We start from the raw sequence: 25,807 nt of genomic DNA on the forward strand, positions 1-25,807 counted from the left end.
CAGCAGTCACCTGGAGTCCCTGCCCCCTCCGCACACACAACACCCCCTGCAGTGCCCCCCCCAGTTTCTTCCACTCAGAAAGCAGCAGGCCATTTGGTCACTGGAATCTCTTTGTTCCAAGCAGGCGACAATCCCCCCTCCCCAGGCTGTGTCCAAGCGTGGGGGCCCCACAGCTCAGCCGGGCGGGGTCTGCTGCCCGCTCCCCCTGCCCAGCGGTTTGGTGCCACTCACACAGACCCCCCCACACCCCAGGCACGGGGGGCTGCGGGGGGCGGGGCTAGTTGAGCAGGGGCAGGGGGAGGGAGCCCAGCAGCAGGGGCAGGAGGGGCAGGAGGCTGGTGCCGGCGCTGGCAGAATTCCGGTGCAGACAGTCTGTGTAGGGCTCCAGGCAGGCGGCGTAGGCCATGACATGGGCGACGTAGGTCTGCTCCTGCACCCCGTGGAAGAGGTGGGCCATGGGCCCCTTGGCCAGGATGGCCACGTCCTCGCCACCGTGCGTTTCCGAGCTCAGGGGCACGGCCGCCTGCTGCAGGTACCCTGTCTCCTCTGGGGGAGGGGCAAACAGAGCGTAAGGGCCCCGTGAGTCACTGCCCCCCCCATTTCCTGCTCCCTGGGGTGGGGGGGGCACTGGTATCTGGGCAGAGCCCATGCCCGCCCATGCTGTACAGTCAGCACCACCGTCTGGCAGCAGCCCCGGGGGCGTAGCTGGAAACGCCAGCTCTGCACTGGGCACAGGGGGTGAAGTCTGTCAGGGAGAGACCCCTGCGCCCCCCCCAGTCAGCATCCCCCTCCCACGCCACGGCGCGGCCCCTTACCGCTCTGGGAGCTGTTGACGTCGGGCCGGCCCGTGGCAGTGATCTGGTAGCCGGGCCCGTTCCCGTAGACGATGGACGTGTATGACTTCTTGTCCGTGGCCAGTTTGGGAGCCAAGCCTGGGGGAGGGAGAGCCGAGCGAGAGATCAGGCGCAAGCCGGGGCGTCCCGGAGCGGCGTGAAGCCACCGTGCTCTGGGAGGTCCCCGGGGTGTCGGCCAATATCCCCCAAGGGCAGCGCAGCCAGCATGGGGCTGGGCACAGGAGCGGGTGGATCTGCCACTCCACAGTCCTGCAGGTCCTTGGGCAGGGGCAACATGGGCATCCCAGTTCCAAGGGACCCCTAGGCCCAATCCCTGCCCTGCCAAGGGCCTCCATGGGGCAGAGGGCTCAGCTGACCCGTATCCCTCAGCTGCCTGGGTACCTCCGCTCAGCTGTGCCGCGAGCAGAGCTGGAACCCACGGCCCATCGTGCACCGAGCAGCAGCCTCCGGCGCGTGCAGCCCCAGCCCGTCCAGGGGGGCCAGGCACGTGTGGGCCCAAAGCCCCGGTCCTGGGGTCGAGCCCCAGCCCAGGGGTCGTACCGAAGATGGAGCTGCCACGCAGCGTGTAGCCGCCGAAGCTGAAGACGTGCGAGTGGTCAGCCGTCACCACGGTGAGGGTCTCGGCTTCCCTCGTCAGCTCGCCCGCCCTCTGGATGGCGCGGTCGAACTCCACGGCTTCCGTCAGCGCCTTCTGGGCGACGCCGTCGTGGTGCCCGTGGTCAATCCTGCCTCTTGGAGAGACACCCGGCAGGCGTTAGCCGCGGGGGGCGGGGGCGTCTTGGGGGCCTCAAATGCAGCTTCCCCCCCACCCCACCCCACCCTGCTGTACGATCACCCTGGGGTGATTCGGCCTGTAAGAGGCACCTGTGGACAGCACCCCCTAGGGGTGGGGGTGGTGATGGGCGGCCTCAGGCTGTGGCAAGACCTCTCCCTCTGCGCTCCCCAAGCAGGCTCTGGCTCCTCAGTGTGAGCAGAGCACCCGGTGACGGGCTGCAGGGGGCTCCCATGGCCTGGGGGGCCCAGGCAGGTGCCACAGTCAGCCAGTGCTCCTGCCCCTCAACCTGGGACGCCGGGCAGCTCCTGGCCCCCCTCCCACCTGCTCCCCCTGCCACGAGCCCAGGCTGGGGGGCGCAGGGAACGCCTGGCCCTGGGCCCCTCTGCACCCCGAGGCCAGGGCAGCCGCACCCCAGGGCCTGCCCCAAGCCCCACTTATCTTCCACAAAGAGGTAGAAGCCCCGGGGGTTCCTGCTGAGGATCTGGATGGCCGCCTGCGTCATCTCGCTGAGGGACGGGTCCAGGGTCGAGTCCCGCTGGAGCTCGTACTTCAGGTCGCCAGGCTCAAAGAGGCCTGAAGGGGGAACAGAGCCGAGATGGGGGCGCGCGCTGGGGAACCAGGCTGCCATGGCCATGGGGGCCGGGAGCCGGACATGCCACCCTGAGCAGCCGGAGGAGGGGGCAGAGGCTGCCCTGCGGGGAGGGGCCCATTACCCATCAGGTGCGTCACGGACGGGTCACTGGCAGCGCTGAGCAGGGCCGTCCTGTCCCACACGTACCTGGCGCCCTAGGGAACGAACCCAAGAGCTGGTCAATGGGTGCCCAGGCAGGGCTGCGTGTGCCACCATCCCAGCACATGCACATCGCCAGCCAGGCCCCTGCCCGGCCCTCCCGTCCGCACCCACCAGCCCTGCGCCCGGGGGGCCCTGCCCGGCCCTCCCGTCGGCACCCACCCAGCCCCGCGCCCGGGGGACCCTGGCCGGCCCTCCCGTCCGCACCCACCAGCCCCGCGCCCGGGGGGCCCTGCCCGGCCTTCCCGTCCGCACCCACCAGCCCCGCGCCCGGCGGACCCTGCCCGGCCCTCCCGTCCGCACCCACCCAGCCCCGCGCCCGGGGGTCCCTGCCCGGCCCTCCCGTCCGCACCCACCCAGCCCCGCGCCCGGGGGACCCTGCCCGGCCCTCCCGTCTGCACCCACCAGCCCCGTGCCGGGGGGCCCTGCCCGGCCTTCCCGTCCGCACCCACCAGCCCCGCGCCCGGGGGGCCCTGCCCGGCCCTCCCGTCCGCACCCACCAGCCCCGCGCCCGGGGGGCCCTGCCCGGCCTTCCCGTCCGCACCCACCAGCCCCGCGCCCGGGGGACCCTGCCCGGCCTTCCCGTCCGCACCCACCAGCCCCGCGCCCGGGGGGCCCTGCCCGGCCTTCCCGTCCGCACCCACCAGCCCCGCGCCCGGGGGACCCTGCCCGGCCCGGCCGTCCCGTCTGCACCCCCCCAGCCCCGCGCCCGGGGGCCCCTGCCCGGCCCTCCCGTCGGCACCCACCAGCCCCGCGCCCGGGGGACCCTGCCCGGCCTTCCCGTCTGCACCCACCCAGCCCCGCGCCCGGGGGCCCCAGGCAGGCCAACCCGTCCGCACCCACCAGCCCCGCGCCCGGGGGGCCCTGCCCGGCCTTCCCGTCCGCACCCACCAGCCCCGCGCCCGGGGGACCCTGCCCGGCCCGGCCGTCCCGTCTGCACCCACCAGCCCCGCGCCCGGGGGAACCTGCCCGGCCTTCCCGTCCGCACCCACCAGCCCCGCGCCCGGGGGACCCTGCCCGGCCTTCCCGTCTGCACCCACCAGCCCCGCGCCCGGGGGGCCCTGCCCGGCCCTCCCGTCCGCACCCACCAGCCCCGCGCCCGGGGGACCCTGCCCGGCCCGGCCGTCCCGTCCGCACCCACCAGCCCCGCGCCCGGGGGGCCCTCCCCGGCCGACCCGGCCCCCCCCCCCCGCCCCGCGCCCGCGGGCCCCTGCCCGGCCCTCCCGTCCGCACCCACCAGCCCCGTGCCGGGGGGCCCTGCCCGGCCTTCCCGTCCGCACCCACCAGCCCCGCGCCCGGGGGAACCTGCCCGGCCCTCCCGTCTGCACCCACCAGCCCCGCGCCCGGGGGGCCCTGCCCGGCCTTCCCGTCCGCACCCACCAGCCCCGCGCCCGGGGGAACCTGCCCGGCTCAACCGGATGCACCCACCAGCCCCGCGCCCGGGGAGCCCTGCCCGGCCCGGCCGTCCGCACCCACCAGCCCTGCGCCCGGGGGACCCTGCCCGGCCCGGCCGTCCCGTCCGCACCCACCAGCCCCGCGCCCGGGGGAACCTGCCCGGCTCTCCCGTCTGCACCCACCAGCCCCGCGCCCGGGGGGCCCTGCCCGGCCCGGCCGTCCCGTCGGCACCCACCAGCCCCGCGCCCGGGGGAACCTGCCCGGCTCTCCCGTCTGCACCCACCAGCCCCGTGCCGGGGGGGCCTGCATTGCCAGCCAGGTCCCAGCCTCCCCCTGCACGAAGATGGCCACGGCTGCACTGATCTGAGCTGCTGTCCAATGTGGGGAGCGAACTGTGATGACCAACCCCAGCCCCGCAAGGCACCCAGCCCCCCAGCTGCCTCCCGCCCCGATGCACCAGTCACCTGCTTAGACTCCAGCCACAGGGTGATGAGGTTCTTGTTGTCTTTGCGCATCCCATTCTGGGCGGTGTTGCTGGGGTACTCGGGGTCCGGGGTCCCCGCGGGGGTCATGTACTTCCGGCCGCCCCCCAGGATCACCTGGCCAGGAGATGGACAGAGACGGCACGTTCCACCGGCCCGTCTAAACCCTGGGCGAGGGCTGAGAGGGCCTGAGCTCCCCTCGGCCTCCACCCTGCCCCACACCAGCCAGGGTCCCCTCTGGGGTTCCCCATGGGGCCTGACCGGTGTCTGGGGGCTGACGGCTGGGTGTAGCGGGCGGGGGGGAGCTCACAGACGCTCTGCCCTTCCCCTGCCTAAGGGGGACACCCGTCTGTGGGGCCGAGGGCAGCTCAGGCCCCATGGCCAGGCTGTTCCTGGCCCCTTGCGCGGAGAGTGGGCAGTGCAGCGAGAACACGCCCAGGGAGGAAGAAGGTGGCCTGGCTGCCTCCTCTCCTGTATCCTGCCTGGGGCGGGCACACAGGGCAGTGGGGAACCAGCCAGCCACATCTCCCCTCAGGAACCGGGCCCAGGCGGGCACACGCTGCATTGCTGAGGGGGGGGCATTCGGGGCAGGGGGCGGCTGTGTGGGGCAGCGGTTGCCCAGTGATGCCCATGGGGCGCAACCACTCACGGTGAAGTCGACGTTGTGGACAAGCTGCCAGGCGATGTCCTTGCAGTTCTCCTGCACGGCAGCAGCCGGCATGCTGGCGTCGGCGTACCAGTCCCTGTTCACCACGTGGGCGTAGGTCCCCGCGGGCGAGGCGTGCTGCACCCGCGTCGTGGTCACAATCCCCACCGACTTCCCTGCCAGGGACAGCCAGACACTGAGCACTAACCGCCCGCCCCGGTACCGTCCCTGCAGACACGGCTACACCCGGGGGGCCGGACACTGGAGATACCCAGCCCATCTGCCTCGTCGCAGGTGGGCTAACCCACTGCCTGGCACTGGAGCCAGGACTCGAACACAGACCCTCCCTGCTGCCACAGCTGGGGGGTCCCTGGCTGGCGCTGAGCTGGGAAGCCCTCCTGCCGTTTGGGCCGTGCCCACAGGCCTGTCGGCAGCCTCTGAGCAGTGCCAGCGCTGCACCCCACATCCCCCAGGCTGCTGGAGCCCGCTGGCTCCCTGCCCCCCACTCCCGGCCCCTTACCCGCTCGCTGGGCTCTCTGCAGCACGGACACGACCTCGTTGCCCAGCGTGGTGTTGCACTGGGAGTACCTGGCGGCAGCGCTCACCCCGATGGTCTGGTAGTTGGCCTTTACCCCGCACAGGTAGGCCGTGGCGGTGCCCGCGCTGTCCGGCACCTGCCGGTCCACGTTGTAGGTCTGCAAAGCCCACGGGCGAGCTGTTAGACGGGGGGCTCCAGGGAATGGGGAGGGGACCCCCACCCCCAAACCTGGGCTCAGTACTTCCCGGGCACTCGGGGGGCCCACGGGCCATGTGGTATGGGAAAGTGCTCCCAGCCCTCCCGGCTGTGGGGTCCCGGCCCACTCGGCTGTGGGGTCCCGGTCCGCCCGGCTGTGGGGTCTCGGGCTGCCGGCTGTGGGGGGTCCCTCTTGCCAATGCCTCCCGTCCCTTCCCTGCCCCAGCCTTTCAGGGAGACAATTGTGGGGCCCAGAAAAATCAGCCTCCACCCCTCCGGCTGGGCATGGATTTGGGAATCCCTCTCCACAGCCACTCCCGTCCCCTCCCCCCCCCAGGATCTGCCCCAGCCTTTTGCCAGTGAGTGGGGGAAGGGGCCCCGGGCTGGGGGGCTGCACCCCGCCCAGTCCCACTGAGCAGCAGGGGCCCTGGGGGTCTCTCCCAGGAGGAGCTGCCCACGGTGCGCAAGCCAGAGCCGTGCATCACTCCCTGCTGGGGCGTCCGTGCCTGAGGCCTTGGCGGCACCAGGCGGGGCGGTGGCAGCAGCTCCGGGGTGACAGGCCGCGCCCGAGGGTGAAGACGGCACCTTGGAGAGCGCCACATAGGGGAAGGCGTCCATGGCGAGCGGCATGTTGGGGCTCAGCTGCCCGTGCAGCTGCCCCTTGAGGATCCGTGTGGCGGTGATGGTCGGGACCCCCATTCCTGGGCAGGGAGAGAGACCGAGCCCATCAGAGCCGGGCACCACCATGGGCCTCCCCTCCCCACCCACGTGTCGCCTCCCAGCCCCCGGGACGGTCCCAGCGCCACCCATGTGCCCCCCCCCAGCCCCCTGCAGTCACAGGACACTGCTTCCCCTCCCTCCGCCCCAGCAAGCCATCAGCGCCGCATCAGAGCGCCGAACCGTGACCCAGGCCAGGGGAGCCCGGCTGGGGGGGCGGCTGCCACCTGTGAGCCAGCGCCCCTGGGGCAGGGTGAGGGGCGGCTGGGTTCCCACAACCCAGCGAGGATGGGGAGGAGCCCAGAGGTGCCCTCTAGCCAGACCCCCGCCACCCCACAGGGCAGCTGGTGAGGATGCCGGCGGGGGGATTTTCCTTCGACTCACCGTCCCCGAGGAAGAGGATCAGGTTCTTGGCCTGATAATTCATGGGCTGGAGTTTGAGGGTCGCTTTGATGGCCTCCGCTGCCTGCTGGTTCCAGAATGCGGGGTTCTCCTCCTCCACTTTGGGGAGACACGGGGGTGGGGGGACGACAGAGACAGGGGAGGGGGGTAAATCCTGGCAGCAGCCAGCTTTACCCACCTCTCGTGGCTGTTGAGAACGGCCCAGCCCACAATGGGGCCCTTACACCAGGGCACATGCCGAGCCGGGCACGGCCACGCAACAGCTGCAAACCAGTGCGGGAGCCAGGCCTGGCACTTCCCAGCCGGAGCCAGGGCCTGGCTGGCACCTCCCCTGTGTTTGCAGTGCTGTGTGCAGCTAGTGAAGGGTTAAACAGCTGTTCCAGGGCCGGCGGCGGGGTGTGTGAGCACCATGGTGCTGGTGGAGTGCATGAAGGGTGCATTAAAGACTGGCTGAAACCAACCCAGCTCAATGGAGGCAAAGCCAAGGGGAGCCCCACTGGCCGGGACGTTCACATCTAGCAATCCCCACCCCAGAGGCAGGCGCTTCCCCCAGCGCCGGGCCGGGAAGCAGAGGGACGGGGAAGTTAGCAAGCAGCCGGGTTGCGAGCTGGCCTTTGCACTCCCAACTCCACCCCGGCATTCAGGGCTACGGGCTGGAGCCAGCGAGCACCCAGACGGCTCGACTGCAGCGTGGCTCGAGGGCGCACTGGCCTGGCACTGCCCTGCCTGGACACCCTCTAACCCTCGCCCCTCTGTGCCAGCCGGAGGGCTCTCAGCGGCTGGGTGCCCAGGAACCAGTACATGGTTTGCCAAGGAGACGCTGCCTGGGAGCTCGGCGCCCCGACACGCACAGTCAGACAGGGGCTGGCTGGCCTGGGTTCCCCACAGGGAGCCATGGAGCACTGGGCCCCGAAGGGCCAGTTCTGGAGTCGTGGGGTCCCCAGTCCTGCCCCCGTGGAACTGCGGGGTCCTTGGGGTCCAGCCCACTGCACGGGCCTCTCCCACAGGACTGGTCAGACCCAGTGGATCCGTGACACGGCTCCTCTCCTGGGGGCAGAATCCCGGTGCCCGGCAGAGGGGGATGGAGGGGGGCGTCCCCAGGAGGTGAATCCGTCTCCCTTCTCCCCCCACCCCTGACAGCCCAGTTAACCCTTTCTGAGCTGCATGATGGCAAACACTGCTGAGACGCACGCAGCCAGCCGCCAACGCCCCCGCCCGCGTCACCGGGGAATCCTTGCGCCTCCCCCCAGTCCCAGCAGCCGGGCCCCCCAAGGGGCCTGGGTCAGGCGGGGGTTTGACTCACTACAGGCCTTGGAGCCTTGCTCAGCGCCCACCCCGGGATCCCGGGCCAGCCCTGGCGTGAGCAGTGCCAGGCAGTGCCTCCCCTGAACAGTCTGGGCGAGCTCTGCCACGCGTCAGCCGGGTCCCTCGCGCCTTCTCGCAGCCACGCCCGGCGCGTGGCCTCAGCCCCAGCGTGTGTGTGTGTGGGGAGGGGAGGGGAGGCTGGTTTACCTGGGATGCTGGCGATGGCACTGGCACAGGACAGCCAGGCCCCGAGGCAGAGCAGGACGGGCGCAGGGAGCCGCATGGCCGGGACAGGCGCAGCGGGGCAGCCGAGCGGTGCCTGGGACAGGCGGTGCCCGGGCCTGCGGTAATAGCCCCGTTCTCCAGGGGACTTTGGCCCCAGACTTGCTCCCTAACCCCATTAGCATACGTGGGCGCAGCCCCTGGAGGGACTTTGCAGCCCACGGGCAGGAGGCCCTGCCGAGGGGCAGCCCGCCTGGCACAGCTGCTGCGGGTTCAAGGCCAGGCGGCCCCAAACCTGGGCCCAGGCTGCCTGCTGGCAGCACTTTGCATAACTGCTAACGAGGAGGGAGGAGGGGGAGCCGGATTTGCAGGGGGAGAGGCATGTATCTTATCCTCTTGTCTCCAGATAACCCTATCAGCCATAGGAGCCAAGTCCCTGGCTCGGGCAGGGTCCGTGGGCAGGGCTTGGGCCCATGCCAAGATCAGCGCCTGCCCGCACGCCCGGCCCTTGGGCCCCCACCCTGCTCCTTGGCAGCTGTGCAGCGAGCCCTGCCCCCGTCCCTGCCCTGCCCAACCCCACCCTGGCCGCCCCCCTGCCCTGCATCCACGCCCGCCCTGCCCAAACCCCCACCCTGCCTGTGCCCCTGCCCCCACCCCTGCCCCCACCCCTGCCCCCGCTCCGCATCCACACCCACCCTGCCCAAACCCCCACCCTGCCCCCGTCCCTGTCCCTGTCCCTGCCCCCACCCTGCCTGCCCCCCTGCCCTGCATCCACACCCACCCTGCCCGCGCCCCCGCCCCTGCCCAAGCCCAGCCCCCACCCTGCCCTGCATCCGTGCCCACCCTGCCCGTGCCCCTGCCCCCAACCTGCCCAACCCCAGCCCCCAACCTGCCCCTTCCCCCACCCCTACCCAAACCCCTGCATTCATCCTACTAAAACTCCCGCCTCGCCCGAGCCTCCGTGCCCCACCCGGCCCCCACCCCAGTAGGTGCGATTGTCACACGGGTTTGGGCCGCTGACCGTTGATTTCAGCCCAGAGGTTCATATTCCCTGAGCGGCTGGTTTTGGAGGTTGGGGGGGCGGATTAACAAAGGGACTCCCGACCCTTCCTGAACCTCTAATTTCCCCCCTACCTGCAGACCTAGTGGGGGCCTCCCCCCCAGGCTTGCAGGAGTGGGGGGGACTCACTCTGGGGGGGGGGAGGGCTCAGCAGCTCAGAGCTGCCCCCTCCCCTGCTGAGAGTAATGTGCTCTGTACCCCCCCCCCCGGAATAATTCTACAGGCCAAGCAGCTTCTCCCCCGCTGAAGCTGGGGGGGGGGGGACCCCTGGCACTCACGGCAGCAGAGCTGATGGGCTGCCTGCCCCCGGAGTGGGGAGAAATGCCCAGACATCACCGGGCCCAGGGACTGCTGCTGGCAGATGGGTGCCCATGGCTGGCGCGTTGTCACGGGTGCCCACAGAGCTGCGGTCGCAGGGGGCTGCGGGTCAGGAGGGAGCGGCACCTCCAGCATGTGGGGACCCAGCGGGGGAGCAGCAGGCAGGCCGGGGGCGAGCGTTGGACACAGGAGATCGCGGCTCCTAGTTCTGCGCGGGCTCAGCCCATTAGAGCAGAGCCCTTCAAGGCCTGAGCTCTGCCCCTGCCCACACAAGGGTTGAATCTGGGATTCGGGGGCTGCACACTGCAAGTTTTCAGCGCAGCAACGCGTCTGCCTCGAGCCCTTAGGGCTCCAAGGAAAATCCTCCAAAGGTGACGGGCGCGTAGCCGGCGCAGGTCTGTCTGCCTGAGTCTGCAGCCAGCCTGGGACGACAGCGCCAGGCAATGCGGCAGTAACTCTGAAGTCTAATTACGCCACCGTCAGGGCCAGATTGTCATGGGACATGGGTGATTCCATGGGTTGCGTGGTGCACAACGACCGCAAGTGTGCGAGCAACTCAGGCGAAGTGCAGCTGAACCCTGGGCAGGCTGCAGCAGCCAAGAGCTGTTTGTTCTCCCACTGATGCACCAGAAACGTTACGAGGTAGAAGTTTAGTGACCACATTAGGGCCGTATCCTCCCCGCGCCCAGCCCTGGGCCAGCTGCCCTCATCATTCTCCTGATTGCTCGTATTGTTAGTGAGGGGAGATCTGCTGTGGACCGAGGGGTGTGTACGGACCTGCCTTTGCAGGCTCAGGCCTGGCCCAGCAGTCGGAATAAATTGCCCTGAGTTTCAGACGTGCTGAGAACCCCGGAGTTCTCACAGACCTCGGGGAACCGCCGGTGCTCAGCAGCTCTGAATATCAAACCCAGAATCTCTGAGTCAGGGGCTTCAGCAGCCATTGGCGTGGGGCAGAGTGAAGCGACCAGGACGGTCACGCCGGAGGCTGGAACCCAGGCCTTCAGCCACCCCCTCCCGCCTGCATTGCACGTGCCAGCCCAGGAGCAAGGGACCATTTCACACCTCAGCGCTGGAGCCCAGAACAGGGAAGTAACTTGCCTGAAGTCAGCCAGATCCCGACTCCCGGCTCTGTGCTCTGATCCCCAAAAGAGCCCTTTCCAGATCCGGGGGGGGGGGGGAGGGGAGGGGCTCCAGCCCCGTGCAGGAGACCCAAGGCCATTGATTTTCATTAAATATGCTAAATAATGAGATTAATAAATTTTCAAGCCGAACGAGGATTAATTCTAATGCCCAATGCCGCATTGTGCAGAATTCATTTTTGAAAGTTTATAACAAGCGATGCTTGGGGGGGGTGGGGGTGGCACACGGTGGAAGTTTCGCCTAGGGCACAAAATATCTTTGCACTGGCCCTGGGAAACAGCGAACGCCCGGGGCCCCTGGTCTGAGATCTCACCCAGCCCAGGGCAGCTTCTCCCTTGCTGGGTCAGACCCCACCGCCCCCCAGTGAAAGGGCCTTGTCACTCACCCCCGGGAGCCCTCTGCCTCGGCACGTACCCTGGCAATCTGGCTTTGCCGAGACAGCCATGGCACCGCGGGGCAAAGGGAAACCAGGCCCAGCCCCGCCGGGCAGCGATCGCTGACCGGCAGCACTGGGTGGGTAGAAGCCTCCAGCACCGAGATCGCTCGACTGGCAGCGCTGGGCCGTCACCGGTGTCCGTTTCACCCGGGGCCAATGACCCCGCTGCCCGGCTACAGAGCGCAGCTTGGCCGGTTTAAGCTGCGTCCACACGGGTCCAGCGCTCCGAGTGCGGCTGCAGCCTGAGCCCCAGCTGGGCAGGGAGCCAGTCGCAGCCACAGAGCGGTAACATCGAGAGGTGCCCCCCCGCAAGCCATGGCGAAAGCTTCCCAGCTGGGCCGAGCGGTCGCCCTGAGGTCCGAGCCGCATGTTAATGGGTCGCGCCCAGGGCGTTTACAGAAATGGGGAGGGGTCGTGACTGTGCTGGGGGGGGGATTCCAGCCAAGTGACACCTGCCCCCGCCCAGGATTGCCAACTTTCTAATCCCTGAACAGCAAACACCCCTGCCCAGCCTCTTCTTCAGAGACCCCACCTATGTCCCCCCACCCCATCACTCGCTCTCCACCCCTGCCCCATCGCTCGATTTCCCATCCCCCAGGATTCACCGGCTGCCTGCTGAGCTGGGCTGGGAGGAGGTGATGCAGAGCCTGCCCACCCACCCAATCCGGGGATGGCAGGGGTCAATCCCTGGAGCGAGGGGCCGTGGTGAGGAAATTGAGGTACAGCAGGGTGAGGGGGGGCAGACAGGTTACCCTGTTCCTGGCCTATGGGAGCTGCGGAGCCGGTGCTCGGGGCAGCGCCTGCAGGCGGCAGCAGCACGCAGAGCCCCTCTGGCCATCCCACCGCCAAGGAGCCGGCGGGACATGCTGCCGCTTCCCGGGAACTATGTGGGCGGAGCCCTGCCAGCCCCGCTGTTGCCAACCGGACTTTTAGCTGCCCAGGCAGCCGTGCTGACCGGACGCTGCCGGTTCCCCTTTTCGACTGGACGTTCCGGTCGAAAACTGGACACCCGGCATCTCTACGCCCCTCAGCTGTTGTGCCGTGGGGGAGCCGGTGCCGGGAGCATTGTGGCACCACAGCCAGGATGCTGTGAGCCTTGCAGTGCCTGACACAGACGTACCCGGAGCTAGTGGCTCCCGTCAGGAGCCTTCTGACATTTCAGGGTTGGGGGAACCATCCGGCAAAGTAAGAGACATGGGTAATAACAAAACGGCGGCAGATTTTATTTCCGGGGGGCTGGGAGGGCAGGAGACGGTTACAAAATTATATACACGGGCAAGCGAGAGCGTCTCTCTCGTGTGGTACCGGGGCCGGCCCAGCCCTGCAGCCTGGGGGGCGCTGGCTGCTCTGCTGGCAGAGGGCAGGGGGGGGTCCCCCAGGCCTGGCCGAGATCAACGTCCGCTGTCACATCCTCAGCAGGAGGGAGGCTGCCCCGAGTGCGAAGACCAGGAGGCTGGGGGGGTGGACGAGGCCCGGGCTGCCTGACCTGCTGCTCGGGGCCGGGCACTCGGGGCCCACGTGGTAGGGCTCCAGGCAGGCGGCGTAGGCCAGGACGTGGGCGACGTAGTTCTGCTCCTGCACCCCGTGGAAGAGGTGGGCCATGGGCCCCTTGGCCATGACAGCCACGTCCTCGCCGGCGTGGGTCTCGGTGTCCAGGGGCACGGCCGCCTGCTGCCGGTAATCCTTGTCCTCTGCCCGGGCGACGTGGGGAGCCAGACAGACAGAGGGGTCGTGAGTCACGAGACCCTCTCCCGGCAGCTCCCGATGCCTCCCCAGACCCTGAGCTGGTGGGGGGGCTGGTGGGCTCAGGCATGACTGAGGCAAGCCCGGTGCAGTGACCCCCCCCGCCCCTCCGCCGGCTCTCCTCTTCAGCTGCATGGGATGAAGTGACCCTCCGCGCCCCCTCCCTGGTGCCTCGGGCTGGCACACACCTCCCTGAGCAAGGGGCCGGGCACCCTGGCGGCAGGCGGACTCTGGGCCCAACGGGGGCGGGCGGCGGCTCTTACCGATGGGCAGGCTGCTCACGTCCGGCCGGCTCCCGTTGGCGATGGCGTAGCCCGGCCCGTTCCCGTACAATATGCTGGTGTACGGCCGCCGGTCCTCGGCCTTCTTGGGTGCCAGGCCTGTCACGCACACGGGGAGACGTCAGCAGACCCTCGGCTGGCACAACCCCCTCCTGGCTGGGCGCTGGACGTGCCATGGCCATAATGGGATGCCCAGGGCGGCACCCACAGCTCAGTGCCTGCAGCAGAGCCCATGGCAGGTCCCAAGGGAGCTAGCAACTGTAGGTGGGGGGTTGAGGCTTAGAGACACCAGGCCTGAGACAGCAGGGGGCTGCGGGTCGGGAGTGAGGGGCACCGGCAGAGCTGGGGGGGAGGGGGCTGCGGGTGGAGAGTGAGGGGCACCGGCAGAGCTGGGGGAGGGTACCTGCCCTGCCACCTACGAGTACGGAGTCTCAGAGAGGGTCTCCCCGCCCCCCCGCTCACCGAAGATGCTGTTGCCGCGCGGCGTGCTGCCGCCGAAGCTGAAGACGTGCGAGTGGTCGGCCGTGACCACGGTGAGGGTCTCCGCGGCGTCGGTGAGCTCGGCGGCGCGGGCCACAGCCCGGTCCAGCAGGACGGCCTCACTCAGCGCCTGCTTGGCTCTGCTGCTGTGGTGCCCGTGGTCGATCCTGCCGCGTGCAGAAGGGGGAGAGAGCGAGAGGCCGTCACGCCCCCCCAGGGAAACCCCAGCCCCGCTCCAGCCCCCTGCCTGGGCACCGGGCTGGCGTCTACCCCTGGGGCAGACGTCATGGCTTGGCGCCTGGCGTCGCGGGTCGGGTGTCCGGTGTCCGGTTTTCGAGCCCTCACCCCCCACACCCTGAACCCCTCATTTCTGGCCCCGCCCCGGAGCCTCCACCCCTCCCGCATCCCAACCCCGCCCCCGCCCGGTGAAAATGAGCTAGCGAGCGACGGCGGGGGGGACAGCGAGCGACGCAGGGGGGATGGAGTGGGTGGGGCGGGGACCTCGGGGGAAGGGGCGGGGCTTTGGGGAAGGGGCGGGGCAGGGCTGTTGGGTTTTCTGCAATCAGAAAGTTGCCAACCCTAATCCCGGGCCGGCCCGTAACTCGCCCCCGGCGCTGCCGACACCCCCACCCCTCGGCAAAACGCTCGCCAGGGCCGTGCCACTCCCTCCTGCTGGGCCGGGGGGACCCCGCGTTCTCATCCGGCGGGAGGGGCTGGGCCGGGGGGGGACCCCGCGTTCTCGTCCGGCGGGAGGGGCTGGGCCGGGGGGGGACCCCGCGCTCTCGTCCGGCGGGAGGGGCTGGGCCGGGGGGGGACCCCGCGTTCTCGTCCGGCGGGAGGGGCTGGGCCGGGGGGGGACCCCGCGTTCTCATCCGGCGGGAGGGGCTGGGCCGGGGGGGGACCCCGCGCTCTCGTCCGGCGGGAGGGGCAGGGCCAGCTCCACGGGGCGACTCATCTTCCACGAAGAGGAAGAAGCCGCGGGGATTCCTGCGCAGGATGCGGACGGCTTTCTCCGTCATCTCCACGATGGAGGGGTCCGTGCTGGCGTCGCGGTTCAGCTCGTACTTCATGTCCTTGGGCTCAAAGAGACCTGCCGGGATGAGCCGCCAGCGTCAGGGCCTCGGGGTGCTGCCCGGGGACCCGGCCTGTCTGCTACTGGGGCTGCTGGGGGCTGGCCCTGGGAGAAGGATCCTATTCACCCGAGCCTGACACCCACCCAGCCCCTGGCTCAGCTGTGACCAGCCCGGCCCCCTGCCCGTCTGGGGGCGCTCAGGGCTACAGGCTCGTTCTCTCTCCGGTATCCCAGCCTGGCCGGGGCTGGCAGTACCAAGGGGCTGGCACGCTCTGTGCCCTGGGGCAGCAGTGGGGTGCATGCGGCTCTGAGGCCCAGCCCCACGCAGAGGCAGAGCGGATCCCCGAATGCAGCGAATTTACATGAGATGGTCCCCAATGGACCTCGGACGCCAGCCCCCTCCTGCCCGCGGCGGGGCTGCCGCTCGGGCCAGGGAGCTCCCTGCGGTGGGGGACCGAGCCCCGGGTGCCCTGTACGGACCAGCCCGGCTAACGGCACCGCACGGGCAGCGAGGGGGCGGCACTTCCCGCCGCGGCCAACCAAGGGGCACAGGCAGGCCCGGCCCGGCTGGCACCTTACCCAGGAGGTAGTCAGTGGAGTTCTCATCCACGGCGTCCAGGCCTTCCTTGTTCCAGACGTACCGCGCCCCCTGCCAGCAGAACAGACACGGCTCAGGCAGCCGCCCGCGGGGCGCCCCCCCCGGAGCGTGTCAGGGGCACACCCACGCCCGCCCAGCATGCCCAGGGGTGCACACGGCGTGTGACTGTCCCATAGGAGATCCAGCCGGGTGCGTTCGGGGCCACTCCCGAGCAACGGAGCCGCCCCTGGGCTGGCCCCTCACGGGTCGCTGCACCCCCCATCCCTGCCCCTCTGCTTGGGGGCGTGGGCAGAGCTGGTACCTCCTTGGCACTGAGCCACTTCTCAACCAGGTCGAGTCCATCCTTCCTCGTCCCGCTCTGCTTTGGGTCCGTCGGGTACTCGGGGTCCGGGGTCTTCCGGGGAGTCATGTACATCCTCCCACCGCCCAGAATCACCTGCAGACGGGGGCGGGGGGGAGGAGGAGCCCAGCTGTCAGCAGCAGCGGAGCCCAGCGCCCCCCAACACCCCCCCAGGCCAGGCAGAGCCAGCGCTCAGCCCCCTGCATGGGGGACCAGAGTCGTGGCCGGGAGCCAGCTGCACCATGGCAGCGCCCCTCTGGCCGACATGGGGAGTGCACGGACCCATGGGGCAGGGAAGCCCCATCCAGGCTGTCATGACAAACCACTGGCTGGGATACAGGCACCACAGCAGGAAAGCAGGGCCCCATAACTGCATCCCCTCCTCCGGGGGGCAGGGCTCTGGGGAAGGGGGCAGAGTCCTGCCGGGGCGGGGGAGCTCGGGGGCAGCCAGAAGAGCAAATATTGTCTCTTTGGATGAACACACCCGGCTGCAGCAGGGGACGGGGCAGCTGGCATGGAGCATCCCTGCGGGGGGAATCCCCCATGAGCCCCCCCGTGTGTGACACCTGCCCCACGGACCCCAGGGAAGGAGCCATCTCTGCCCCCTGCTCCCTCCCCACAATGCCCCAGCCAGAAGCGAAGGCTGAACCGTCATGGCCTGCTGGGTATACGGCGGGGCTGTGAGCTCAGCGCCCGGGAGCAGATCAGCCCAGCTGGGCAGGGTCAGACACCGCGGTGTGCCAGGAGATCACAGGGATGCCGGGAGGTCACAGGGATGCCACAAGATCTGGGCTCACTGGAGAGGTCTCTCCCCTACCCCCAGCCACGTGGCAGGTGGCCCCTGCCCCAAGTGGTTTGCTGGGGGCTGGGCCCCAGCTGGCCTTGCAGGTCCGGGAGGTGCCCGCTCCATGCCCCGGGCCCCTTGCCTCCCAACACCACGGCCCCTGGCCCCCGGCGGCTCACGTTGATGTCTGTGTTGTGCACCAGCTGGTACGCGATGTCTTTGCAGCCCTGCCTGGCGGCCTCCTTGGGCAGGTCGGCGTCGCTGTACCACTCCCGGTTGACCACGTGGGCGTAGGACGCGCCCGGCGAGGCGTGCTGCACGCGGGTGGTCGTCACGATGCCCACCGACTTGCCTGCCACACCAGAGGAGAGGGCGGGTTACTGCCGGTCTCTGCCGGGCAGCCTCCGCACGCAGCAGAAGGGGGTGATCAGTGCCCAGGCTGGTGCCAGCGGGGAGGGCCAGGAGTCCTGGCTCTGTCATGCCGATGGCTAGGGGAGAGGGGGCACAGACAGGGAGGGCGGCACTCCCCGTGCTGGCAGGGTGGCTCCCCGGTGCTCTCTTACCCGACTGCTTGGCCCGGTGCAGGATGGAGTGGACCTCGTTGCCCCACGTGGTGTTGCATTTGCCGTAGACGGCGGCGGCGCTCACCCCCAGGGTTTTGGCGTTGGCCTTCACCCCGCACAGGTAGGCGGTGCCGGTGCCAGCGCTGTCGGGCACCTGCCGGTCCACGTTGTATGTCTGCAAGGCAGCAAGGGGCCGGGAACAGGAGCTGGGCCGTGCCCCGGGAGCGTTCCCGGGCAGCTGGGGGCGTCTCACCCGGTGGGAGGACTGAACAGTGGAGCCAGATGCCCAGGGGATTTGGGACCCTCCCACCCCCGCAGGGCTCCTTCTAGCAGCTACGCAGAGCCCCAGTGGGGTGGGGGGGAGGCCCACGGCCCATCTGCGAGCTCCCACCCGCAGGGGAACCCAGCCTGTGGGTGCAGGGCACAGTACGTGGGGGTGACCCCAGGCCAGCTCCACCCCCGCAGTCTGGGTCCAAAGTCATCTCCCCCTCCCGGCTCTCACCGCATCACAGGCCAACTCCCCCCCTCGCCCCAGCCCTGCCGACCCCCGGCTCTGCTCTCATCTGTACCCCCACTTGCCTAGAGCCTCCCTCCCTGGCCCACGCTGGGGCACCACACCTCGCACCCGCTGCCCAGGGCAGGGAGCGCCGACCCCTGGCGGGGTGTGGGCCGCGTGGCGACTTGCCCCTTGCTGATGGGCCGGCTCCCAGAGCGGGGGTGGGGGGCCCCGGGCCCCTGGAGCGGAGCTGTGAGCCCAGGGGGCAGAGGGCTGGGCCTGGCCTGATCCCGAGGCTCGTTCAGAGCCGCCCCAGGGCTCTGCTGAGGGCCAGTCCAGAGTCCTCTGCTCTCTTCCCCGTCCCCCCCGGGGCGGGGCGCTCACCTTGGCGAGGGCGACGTAGGGGAAGGTCTCCATGGCCAGCCGGCTGTCCTCACCGGGCCCTCCCTCCAGCTGCCCCTTGTAGATCCGAGCGGCGGAGACGGTGGAGATCCCCATGCCTGCAAGCCCAGCATTAGCACCGCAGCCTCGGGGGCTGACAGGGGCGCAGCCCGGAGCCAGTCCCTGCCGCTCCTGGATCGGCCAGCGGGGGGCGCCGCTGAGCTGCCTCTTGGATCGGTTCTGGGGCTGGCGGGAGCCCTAGTGGAAGCCGGGGGGAGATGCCCGGCAGACCCCATCCCCGTGCGAAGATCCCTCTCCTCTGGGCAGGTCACGGGGCCAGTGGGCACCCGGCCATGCCAGCCCGGGGCCCGGAGCGGCGCTCTCGGTGCAGGCTGAGGGCTGCCAGGCAGAGCCCCCACACTCCCCTGGCACAGCCCCTGCCCAGGCAGCCCTGACCCTGCGCGGCCGGGGCTGAGGATCCTGATCCCACGCTGGCCCTGGCACCCCCTGCTGGATGGACTCAGAACCGTGCAAAGGCCTTGCACAGCTACCAGCTCTCCCAGACTCTGCCGTAACCCGGGGCCCATGCGGCCCAGGGTCTGAAGTGCCTCAATTCTCTTCCCAGCTCTGCTAGCTGACTCCCCCCTCGGTGCCTCAGTTTCCCCACCCGTGCCATGGGGCGCTGAGCCTGCCCCGGGGCTGCAGCGGGCTCAGTGTTGCCAGCAAGCCGGACCTGGCCGGCCAGCGCACAGGGACGGGCCGTGGTTAGGAGAGGAATTTTAGCTTTGGCCCTGGCACAGGTGGCTCCGGCGGGACGGGGCCAAGGTTGGGACGACCCCGCGCCCCGGAGCGACTCGCCGCCCCCGCCTGGAGTTACGAGCTTCCCCGGCCACATTAGCCAGGCTCAGCCCCCTCCCCTGCTGCAGCCAGGGCTCGCGTTGCAGAAATGCCGGCTTGAGCCACAGAGCCAGGGAGCTGCCAGAACCCGGGCGGCTGCGGAGCATCAAGCAGCACCCAGGGAGGGGGCAGACGAGGGCAGAGCAGGGCGGGGCTAAAGGGGGGAGGGGCGGGCACAGTGGCACTGAAGCAGGGTGGGGGAGGGCAGAGCCCTTTGAAGTCGCTGCAGAGCCTGGTTTGTGGGGAGGAGGAGGAGGAGGAAAGAAGACAGCTGGGGGGGGTCCTACAGCTGTGATGGTGGAGGTCCCTGAGGGGCTAGGACCAGAGCAGCCCCCCCCCATCCCTCACTCCAGGCTCTCCCAGAGTTGGCAGGATTCTGCCCCGTGCCAGGTCACTGCCCCCCCAGGGAGACCCACGGGGCCATGGCAGGCACCCAGCCCCTCCAAACAGCCGGCCACGCCCACGCCCGGCGACCTTCAGCCACAGTCCGGGGCAGCGCTATGCCCAGGCCGCTGCTGGGGACACTGAGGCACAGGGTGGGGCCCCGGGCCGGATGCGCCATGGGGAGAGGAACCCTCCCAGCCAGGCCTTGCTGCCATCTCAGGGCAGAGAAGCCACAATTGCTGCTCCCTCCACTGCCAGCGGCAGGGAAGAGCGACCGGGCTGAGCTTGGAGCATTTGGCCCAGGACGCCGCCTGTGCCAGGCCCTGGGACTCCACCACCCGGGCACCTGCGCCCTGCTGGCAACACTGCCCCATGGCCAGTGCTGCAAACAAAGCTCTGCAAGGGCCGGCGGGTGGCTGGAAACCCTCAGGGAGCTCTGGGCTCCCCTGGCCGAGCTGCCTGTGCAGCCCCTTGGCTGGGGGTGGCCAGTACCCGGCCCCGGGGGGCACCAGGCTAGACTTGGTGGGCAAAGGCAGATTAGAAGTGGGATAAAGGGAGCCCCATGCAGGCGCCGCGGCTGTGCCAGGACCCTGTGCCAGCAGGTGGGCACTGCACTCACCGTCACCCAGGAAGAGAATGATGTTCTTGGCACGGCGGGTCACGGGTGCCAGGGTCAGCGCCGACTCCAGCGTCCTCCTGGCTCTCTCGTTCCAGTAGGCAGGGGCCTTCTCCTCCTCTGAAAGGCAGCGGGGGCACGGGGGTCAGGGCCCTCCTACCCAGAGCAGGGGGCGGGTGAGCTGCAGGAGAGCGGGCACCAGCCACATCACCCTGCTGAGCTAAGCCACGATACGCCCCCTCCGGGCTGGGAGCACGGATGGCAGCCAGCGTGACCGACCCAGCCTGCTTTGGAACGGGGCGGGCCTTCCCGTGGGGGTGAGAGTCCGGGCAACGTCCCCCAGGACCCTTGTGCCAGGACAGACAGCTCCAGATCTTCCCGAGACGGATGAGGACTTTAGCCACTGATCCTGCTAAGCTGGCGTCTGGCTGCTGGGAAGCAGCCCTCTTCCCCTCCAGCACAGCCCTGCTCCTGGCAGCTAACCCGGCACCCGCTGGAGACAGGCCCTGTGCCCGCAGCCGCCTCCCACAGCAAATCGAGCCCCGGGAATCCCTCGCTCAGGGTCTGGATCATCAGCACAGCCCACCCAGCACTGTCACCCTGCTTCACACCAGGGCCACTTGCACCTTTCTGGGGGAGACAGCTCCCACAGCTCAGGCCAGCGGAGAATCAACCTGAGCTGCTTGCAGTATGGGGTCTATGTCACACAACTGAGCCGTTCTGGTTCCATCCAGCAGAGGGCGCAGCTGTGCCCAGGCACACAAGTTCACTGGGGTTTTGCATGAGATTTGGGTGCAGGGCGTCGTCCATGGCGCTGAAATGATGAGAGATCCGGTCCCCTGTGGTGTTTGTACCTCCTGGGAGCTGGAACGCAGGGAAAAACCCAGATCCTGCATCTTCCAGCCCCACCCAGGGCTCCTTGTGCCATTAAAGAATCAGGGTAACACAGGCCAAACAGCGCCCCCCAGAGCACGAGCTGTGCTGGGTTTCCTCAAATGCTGCCCCCCTTGATGCTCGGAATCGCCCAGAGTGGGGCTGGGAATTCGGTGCTTCCTCCCCATTTGGGGCTGCCCCGCGGGTGGCATGACCCACAGAAGGGGCAGGATTTTAAGAGCAAACGCTGCCAGCAGGGCTTTGATCAGGCCAGCCTCCGGCGCCGTTTTCCACCACGCTGGGCTCAGCCGAGGGGCCAGGCTCCCCCAGTGCGAGGGGGGGATTACGCCCCAACCCCCTCGCCATGAGGCCCCTCGTCTCCGCCTCTAGATGAGGCCCAAGTGCCAGCGCGATCCACTGCTCCCTCTCAGTTCAACAACGGACAATCCCCTCCTTCTGCACCAGCACAGGCAGTTGCGTTAATCAGCACAGCCTGCAGGGGGAGCCAGAGAGCCCACGGTTTTGATTTTGTCTAGGCCCTACATAAACTGTCTGTCTCTTTTCCCCCCCTAATTCAGGGCTTTTCACTGGGCCAAATTCCTGGCTGATGTCAACTGTCACACACCTCCTGGAGCCAAGCCAGTTTACACCAGTGGAGAATCTGGCCCAGCGTCTCCCGAGAGCCTTAAATAATCTGCCTTGGCAACTCCCCTCCTGTCAGGGAGGTGCGAGTGAGACGGGGCAGGCGCCGTTCCCCAGCCCCGGGTTTTCAATTCCACAGAGCCCGTCCCTGCAGCATTTCAGCAGCCCGGCTGCCGCGGGAAAGACAAATTGGAGCGTGACGCAGACGGATGCCGGCCACACGACCTGTGTCTCCCGGCGGCCGCTGGATCATTCAGCCAGTGATGAATGAGACACTTATGCACTGGGCCGGAAGAGAAAAGCTGCTGCGGTGCAGAATCGCATTGGAGTAAGCGGCTTCCAGGGAGTGGAGGGTCGAGGGGGTGGGGTTGGGGGGCTGGGCCGACACGCACCGGCTGTACGTGCCCCTGCTCCGGAGGCACAGCCGGGAAGAGCCTCCCATCCGGTGCAATGCGAGGACCCCTCTGCCTTCTCCCTGCAGAGCCTGGGACGGGTGTGGTCTCCACACTGCCCCCTGCTGGCGAGCACGGTGAGGGTAAAGCTCAGGAGGCCTGAACTGGGCACCTGGACAGTTATGATAAGCACCCAGGACTTGTGAGTTTCCCCCACAAGAGCAGCCTATGGCTGACCCACAGGGGCAGGTACCATCCGGGCTGCTGCCGGGCGTGCCACAGCCTCACGAGATTCACCTACGCGGGTGGGAGGGGATCTGCAGAGCGACCCCTCCTCGCTCTGGGTTCGTCAAACAAGACCCGCTAGGTCCTCCCGCCCTCTTCCCAGACCCGGAGCCACCAGCCTCCTGTCTCACGCCGAGCTCAGCACTTCCAAGAGCTCAGACGCATGCCCACACCCGCTGCCCGCCGGCCCCCCCGCCTCAGCGACCGACAGATAGCAGCCTCCAAGGGGACGTGGGGACCCCGGTACTACCAGGGTGATCACCTGAGAACAGAGCTCCCCCCGTGGGCACCGTGCCAGGACAGCGGGAGAGCTGCACTGGGGTGGGCCTTCACCTCCCCGCAAAGCAGCTACACGTGAGGGGCTGGACTGACCCCCCAGCCGGACCCCGTCACCCTGTCACCCACTCTGGCCTACAACCCAGGTGGGGACGCTGACCAGGGGCATGATTCCCAAAGGACGAGCCCCTGTCCAAAGGGGAAACTGAGGCACAGAATGGGGCAGCGACTTGCCCAAGGTCACCTGGCAGCCCAGTGGCTGAGTCGAGTCTCCTGCCTCCCAGTCCAGAGCCCTAGTCACTAGGCCCAGTCTCACTCGCTGTCAACGGGCCCTGCACCCCCAGCTCTCTGAGGCGCTTTTTAAACCCCGTCCTAGGGCAGGAGTCTCTGCCCCAAGGCCTCGCTCCATGGCCAGCCCTGCACTCCAGTGCCCCCCTCCCCCCACCGCTGGGTGTGAGCAGCTGCCGGGCGGGATGGGGGAGCACAGCCCATAGCGCTGTTTGGGGGAACAGTCTGGAGCCCCGTTCGGCCCCTCCCAGACACATCCCAACAGGCCTTCAGCGCAGGACAGGTGCCCAGACACCACGGTGCCAGGAGCCCAGCAGCTACCTAGACAGACAGACAGAGACCCCCCCCGCCCCCCAGCACGTCCTGGCTGCTGCGGATTCCCGGCGCCGCGCCGGCTGGCTGCCCCGCCACGCACAGAGCTTCTCAGACTGCGGTTCAGGACCCCAAAGTGGGTCATGACCCCATTTCAATGGGGTCGCCAGGGCTGGCTTTGACTTGCTGGGACCCAGGGCCAAATTCAGAGTCAGGCTCAGTCCCCCGTGCTGGCTCAGGGTCCAGTCCCCCCTGCTGGCGTTGTGCAATCATTCCTGTCCCCAGAAGGGGGTGGAAGGGCGCAGGGACGTTTGAGCTGGACTAAGGTGGGGGCAGGCTCCAGAGAGCGGGGGGCGGTGGAGACCCATTACCGGAAAGCCCCCTCCTCCGAACATGGCCCGAGCCAAGTGATTCAAAACCCCGATCTTAACAGCATGGCTACATGCTGCTACAGACAGGGGTCTCGCCTGCCTCCGGACCCGACAAGGGCCGGGCCGGGCTCTCCCATGGCACGCTCCACGAAAGCCCCGTACGTCCATAGGCGTGACGGATGTTCCAGGAAAGGACAGCGGGTGTCACACCACCAGCCGAGGAAGCTGCTGCTTGTCGATGGCTGTGAACAACCCCGGTGACCTGTTAGATTCCGTAAGGAGCAAATCGCTATGGTCGGACTCGACTAACCCCTTGGTTTCTCCGTCTCTACCAAGGAGAGAATTACAAGGGTGGGGTGGGGAGGCACCAGCTTTCAGGCTCCCCAGACGACTTCTTCAGCTCGGGGCAAGAAAGCTGGTCCCTTCCCCCAGCAGAAGGTAGGTCAATAAAAGAGATTCCCTCCCCCACCTTGTCTCTTGCATCCTGGGACCAACCCGGCTACCACAGCAGGGCAAAGAAGGGAAGAATTTGTAGCTAGACCCCTCAGCGTGCTGGGGAGCACCATCGAATGGCCAGATAACTTCATAGACTCACAGAATCTCAGGGCTGGAAGGGACCTCGGGAGGTTCTAGTCCAGCCCCCTGCTCAAAGCAGGACCGACCCCAACTAAATCATCCCAGCCAGGGCTTTGTCAAGCTGAGCCTCTCTGTACGTCTCTGTTTTGTTCACCAGTCACTCTACTGATACTACACCAAGCTCTGGGACGTGAGGGATTCCCCACCCGCCCACGCACTGCCCCCATGCACCACCGGCCTCAGCGAGCTCTGCCCCTAAATCATTCTGTCTTTACAAGGAGGATTTCGGTGAAGCAGCAGCAGTTTGTGGCTTGCCGTCCTGGTTTTGCTGCTGGCGTCCGGGCACTCGTTCACCAAGGCACCGGGCAGGGGCGGCTCTAGCCATTTCGCCGCCCCAAGCACGGCAGCAAGCCATGGGGGGGCGCTCTGCTCCGCTGGTCCCGCGGCTCCGGTGGACCTCCCGCAGACGTGCCTGCGGATGCTCCACCGAAGCCGCGGGACCAGCGGACCCTCCACACGTACGTCTGCGGGAGGTCCCCCGGAGCCGCCTGCCGCCCCTCCCGGCGACCGGCAGAGCGCCCCCCGCGGCGTGCTGGGGCCTGGAGCCGCCCCTGGCACCGGGACAGCAAGGTGTTGGCAGTGGGTGCCCCCAGCACTAGCACAGGGAGAGCAAATCTGCCCCACGGACCCCCACCCCCTCCAAAAGACAAACCCCTCTCCCAAGGTGAAGCGTCCCCCTCTTTCCAAGGTCAGCCAGGACAGCGGATCTGTAGCTCAACTCACCCCTACTTTTAGGTGGCTGCGTCAGGGACGTCTCACTGCCCAATCATTGCCCTCTAGCCAGTGTGACAAGACACCCTCCCGCCTGACCAAGCAGCAGAGGTTTCCAGCTGGAAAAGCCCCTCACTGTACAAATCAGACTTTCATGCCATGCAGAAAGTTTGCTTCTCACCTAAAGACGCAGGCGCAGCGGCGAGGCCAACGGCAAGGCAGAGGTAGACGCAGATGCCAGTGGTGGCCAGGTGTTGCACCGAGCTCATTTTGCAGCTGCCGGGGGAATCCCTACGCAAACTCTGCCGGTCTCTCTCAAGGAGAAGGAGCTGTCTCTTTATAGACGCCTCCTTTCACCTTTGGACCGGCTGGCACATTGCCCAATGCGCCGGGGTGGTGAAGTCCTGCAGCAGAGGGCGAAAGAAGCGTTGATCACATTCAAAGAAACAAAATCCCGGCAGGGACAGCAGCGGGGAGCTGGGCTGAGGGCTCTGCTCCCCCTTCCGCCCTGCAGAGTGGCCAGCGCTTGCTCGGCTAATGGCTGCCCACTCCGGCCATTGCAAAGACCCCGGCCAAGCGTCCTGTTATCCACCCCCCAGGCGCACGCCTTACCCTGGAGATCACGGTGTCACCATCGAGAGGGCAAAGCCATTGCTGGGATTTGAACACGCTGAGATCAGAGCCCCCCCCCCCCCCCGCAGGATGGTGCAGGGTGAGAGATCCAGGCCTCCTCTGAGCACGCTGGCTGGGGATCAATGACCCCTTGGGAGGAGCCGTAAAAGGTTTGGCCCCTCTGATAAGGGGGCTGAGCTATTTAACTTGCAAACGAAGGAGGCGGCTTTGCAGTCACAAAAGAAACTTGTGAGTGAATCGCAGACCCGGTTACTGCCCAAATTCCAACCCTGCCCAGCTCCTTCCAGTCCCGAAATCCCCCGTCCGTCTGACTGGCGACTGGATCCTCTCCTGAGCCAGCGGCGGAGCAGCGCCATTGGGGCCTGTGCCCTCGCTCCACCCCAGTGATGGGCCAAGCGACGTCCACATGGATCTTTAGTGTGGACACGGGCAAAGCCAAGCCAGAGCGATCGGAGGGATGGGCCTGGCGGGGTCTGTC

The 25,807-nt window shown here is 68.3% G+C and overlaps 2 protein-coding genes across 2 annotated transcripts; both read right to left on the reverse strand.

Annotated features, from left to right (window-relative positions):
• Window positions 1-235: 235 nt before the first annotated feature.
• LOC123377657 (intestinal-type alkaline phosphatase-like) lies at window positions 236-8,457 on the reverse strand. The gene is made up of 11 exons (XM_045030816.1): window positions 8,307-8,457; window positions 6,777-6,893; window positions 6,261-6,376; window positions 5,463-5,637; window positions 4,946-5,118; window positions 4,279-4,413; window positions 2,343-2,415; window positions 2,068-2,202; window positions 1,395-1,586; window positions 816-932; window positions 236-546 (listed from the first exon to the last, which is right to left on the reverse strand). Exons 1-11 carry the CDS (start codon window positions 8,380-8,382, stop codon window positions 278-280), a joined length of 1,578 nt encoding a protein of 525 aa, XP_044886751.1. The 5' UTR covers window positions 8,383-8,457; the 3' UTR covers window positions 236-277.
• Window positions 8,458-12,492: 4,035 nt separating this feature from the next.
• On the reverse strand, window positions 12,493-25,078 carry LOC123376802 (alkaline phosphatase-like). Its single transcript, XM_045029018.1, has 11 exons — window positions 24,878-25,078; window positions 19,914-20,030; window positions 18,017-18,132; window positions 17,137-17,311; window positions 16,753-16,925; window positions 15,751-15,885; window positions 15,431-15,500; window positions 14,735-14,869; window positions 13,762-13,953; window positions 13,282-13,398; window positions 12,493-12,966 (listed from the first exon to the last, which is right to left on the reverse strand). Exons 1-11 carry the CDS (start codon window positions 24,963-24,965, stop codon window positions 12,680-12,682), a joined length of 1,605 nt encoding a protein of 534 aa, XP_044884953.1. The 5' UTR covers window positions 24,966-25,078; the 3' UTR covers window positions 12,493-12,679.
• Window positions 25,079-25,807: the final 729 nt, after the last annotated feature.

The sequence above is a fragment of the Mauremys mutica genome, chromosome 9 (genome assembly GCF_020497125.1).
Source record: "Mauremys mutica isolate MM-2020 ecotype Southern chromosome 9, ASM2049712v1, whole genome shotgun sequence".
Taxonomy (NCBI): domain Eukaryota; kingdom Metazoa; phylum Chordata; order Testudines; family Geoemydidae; genus Mauremys; species Mauremys mutica.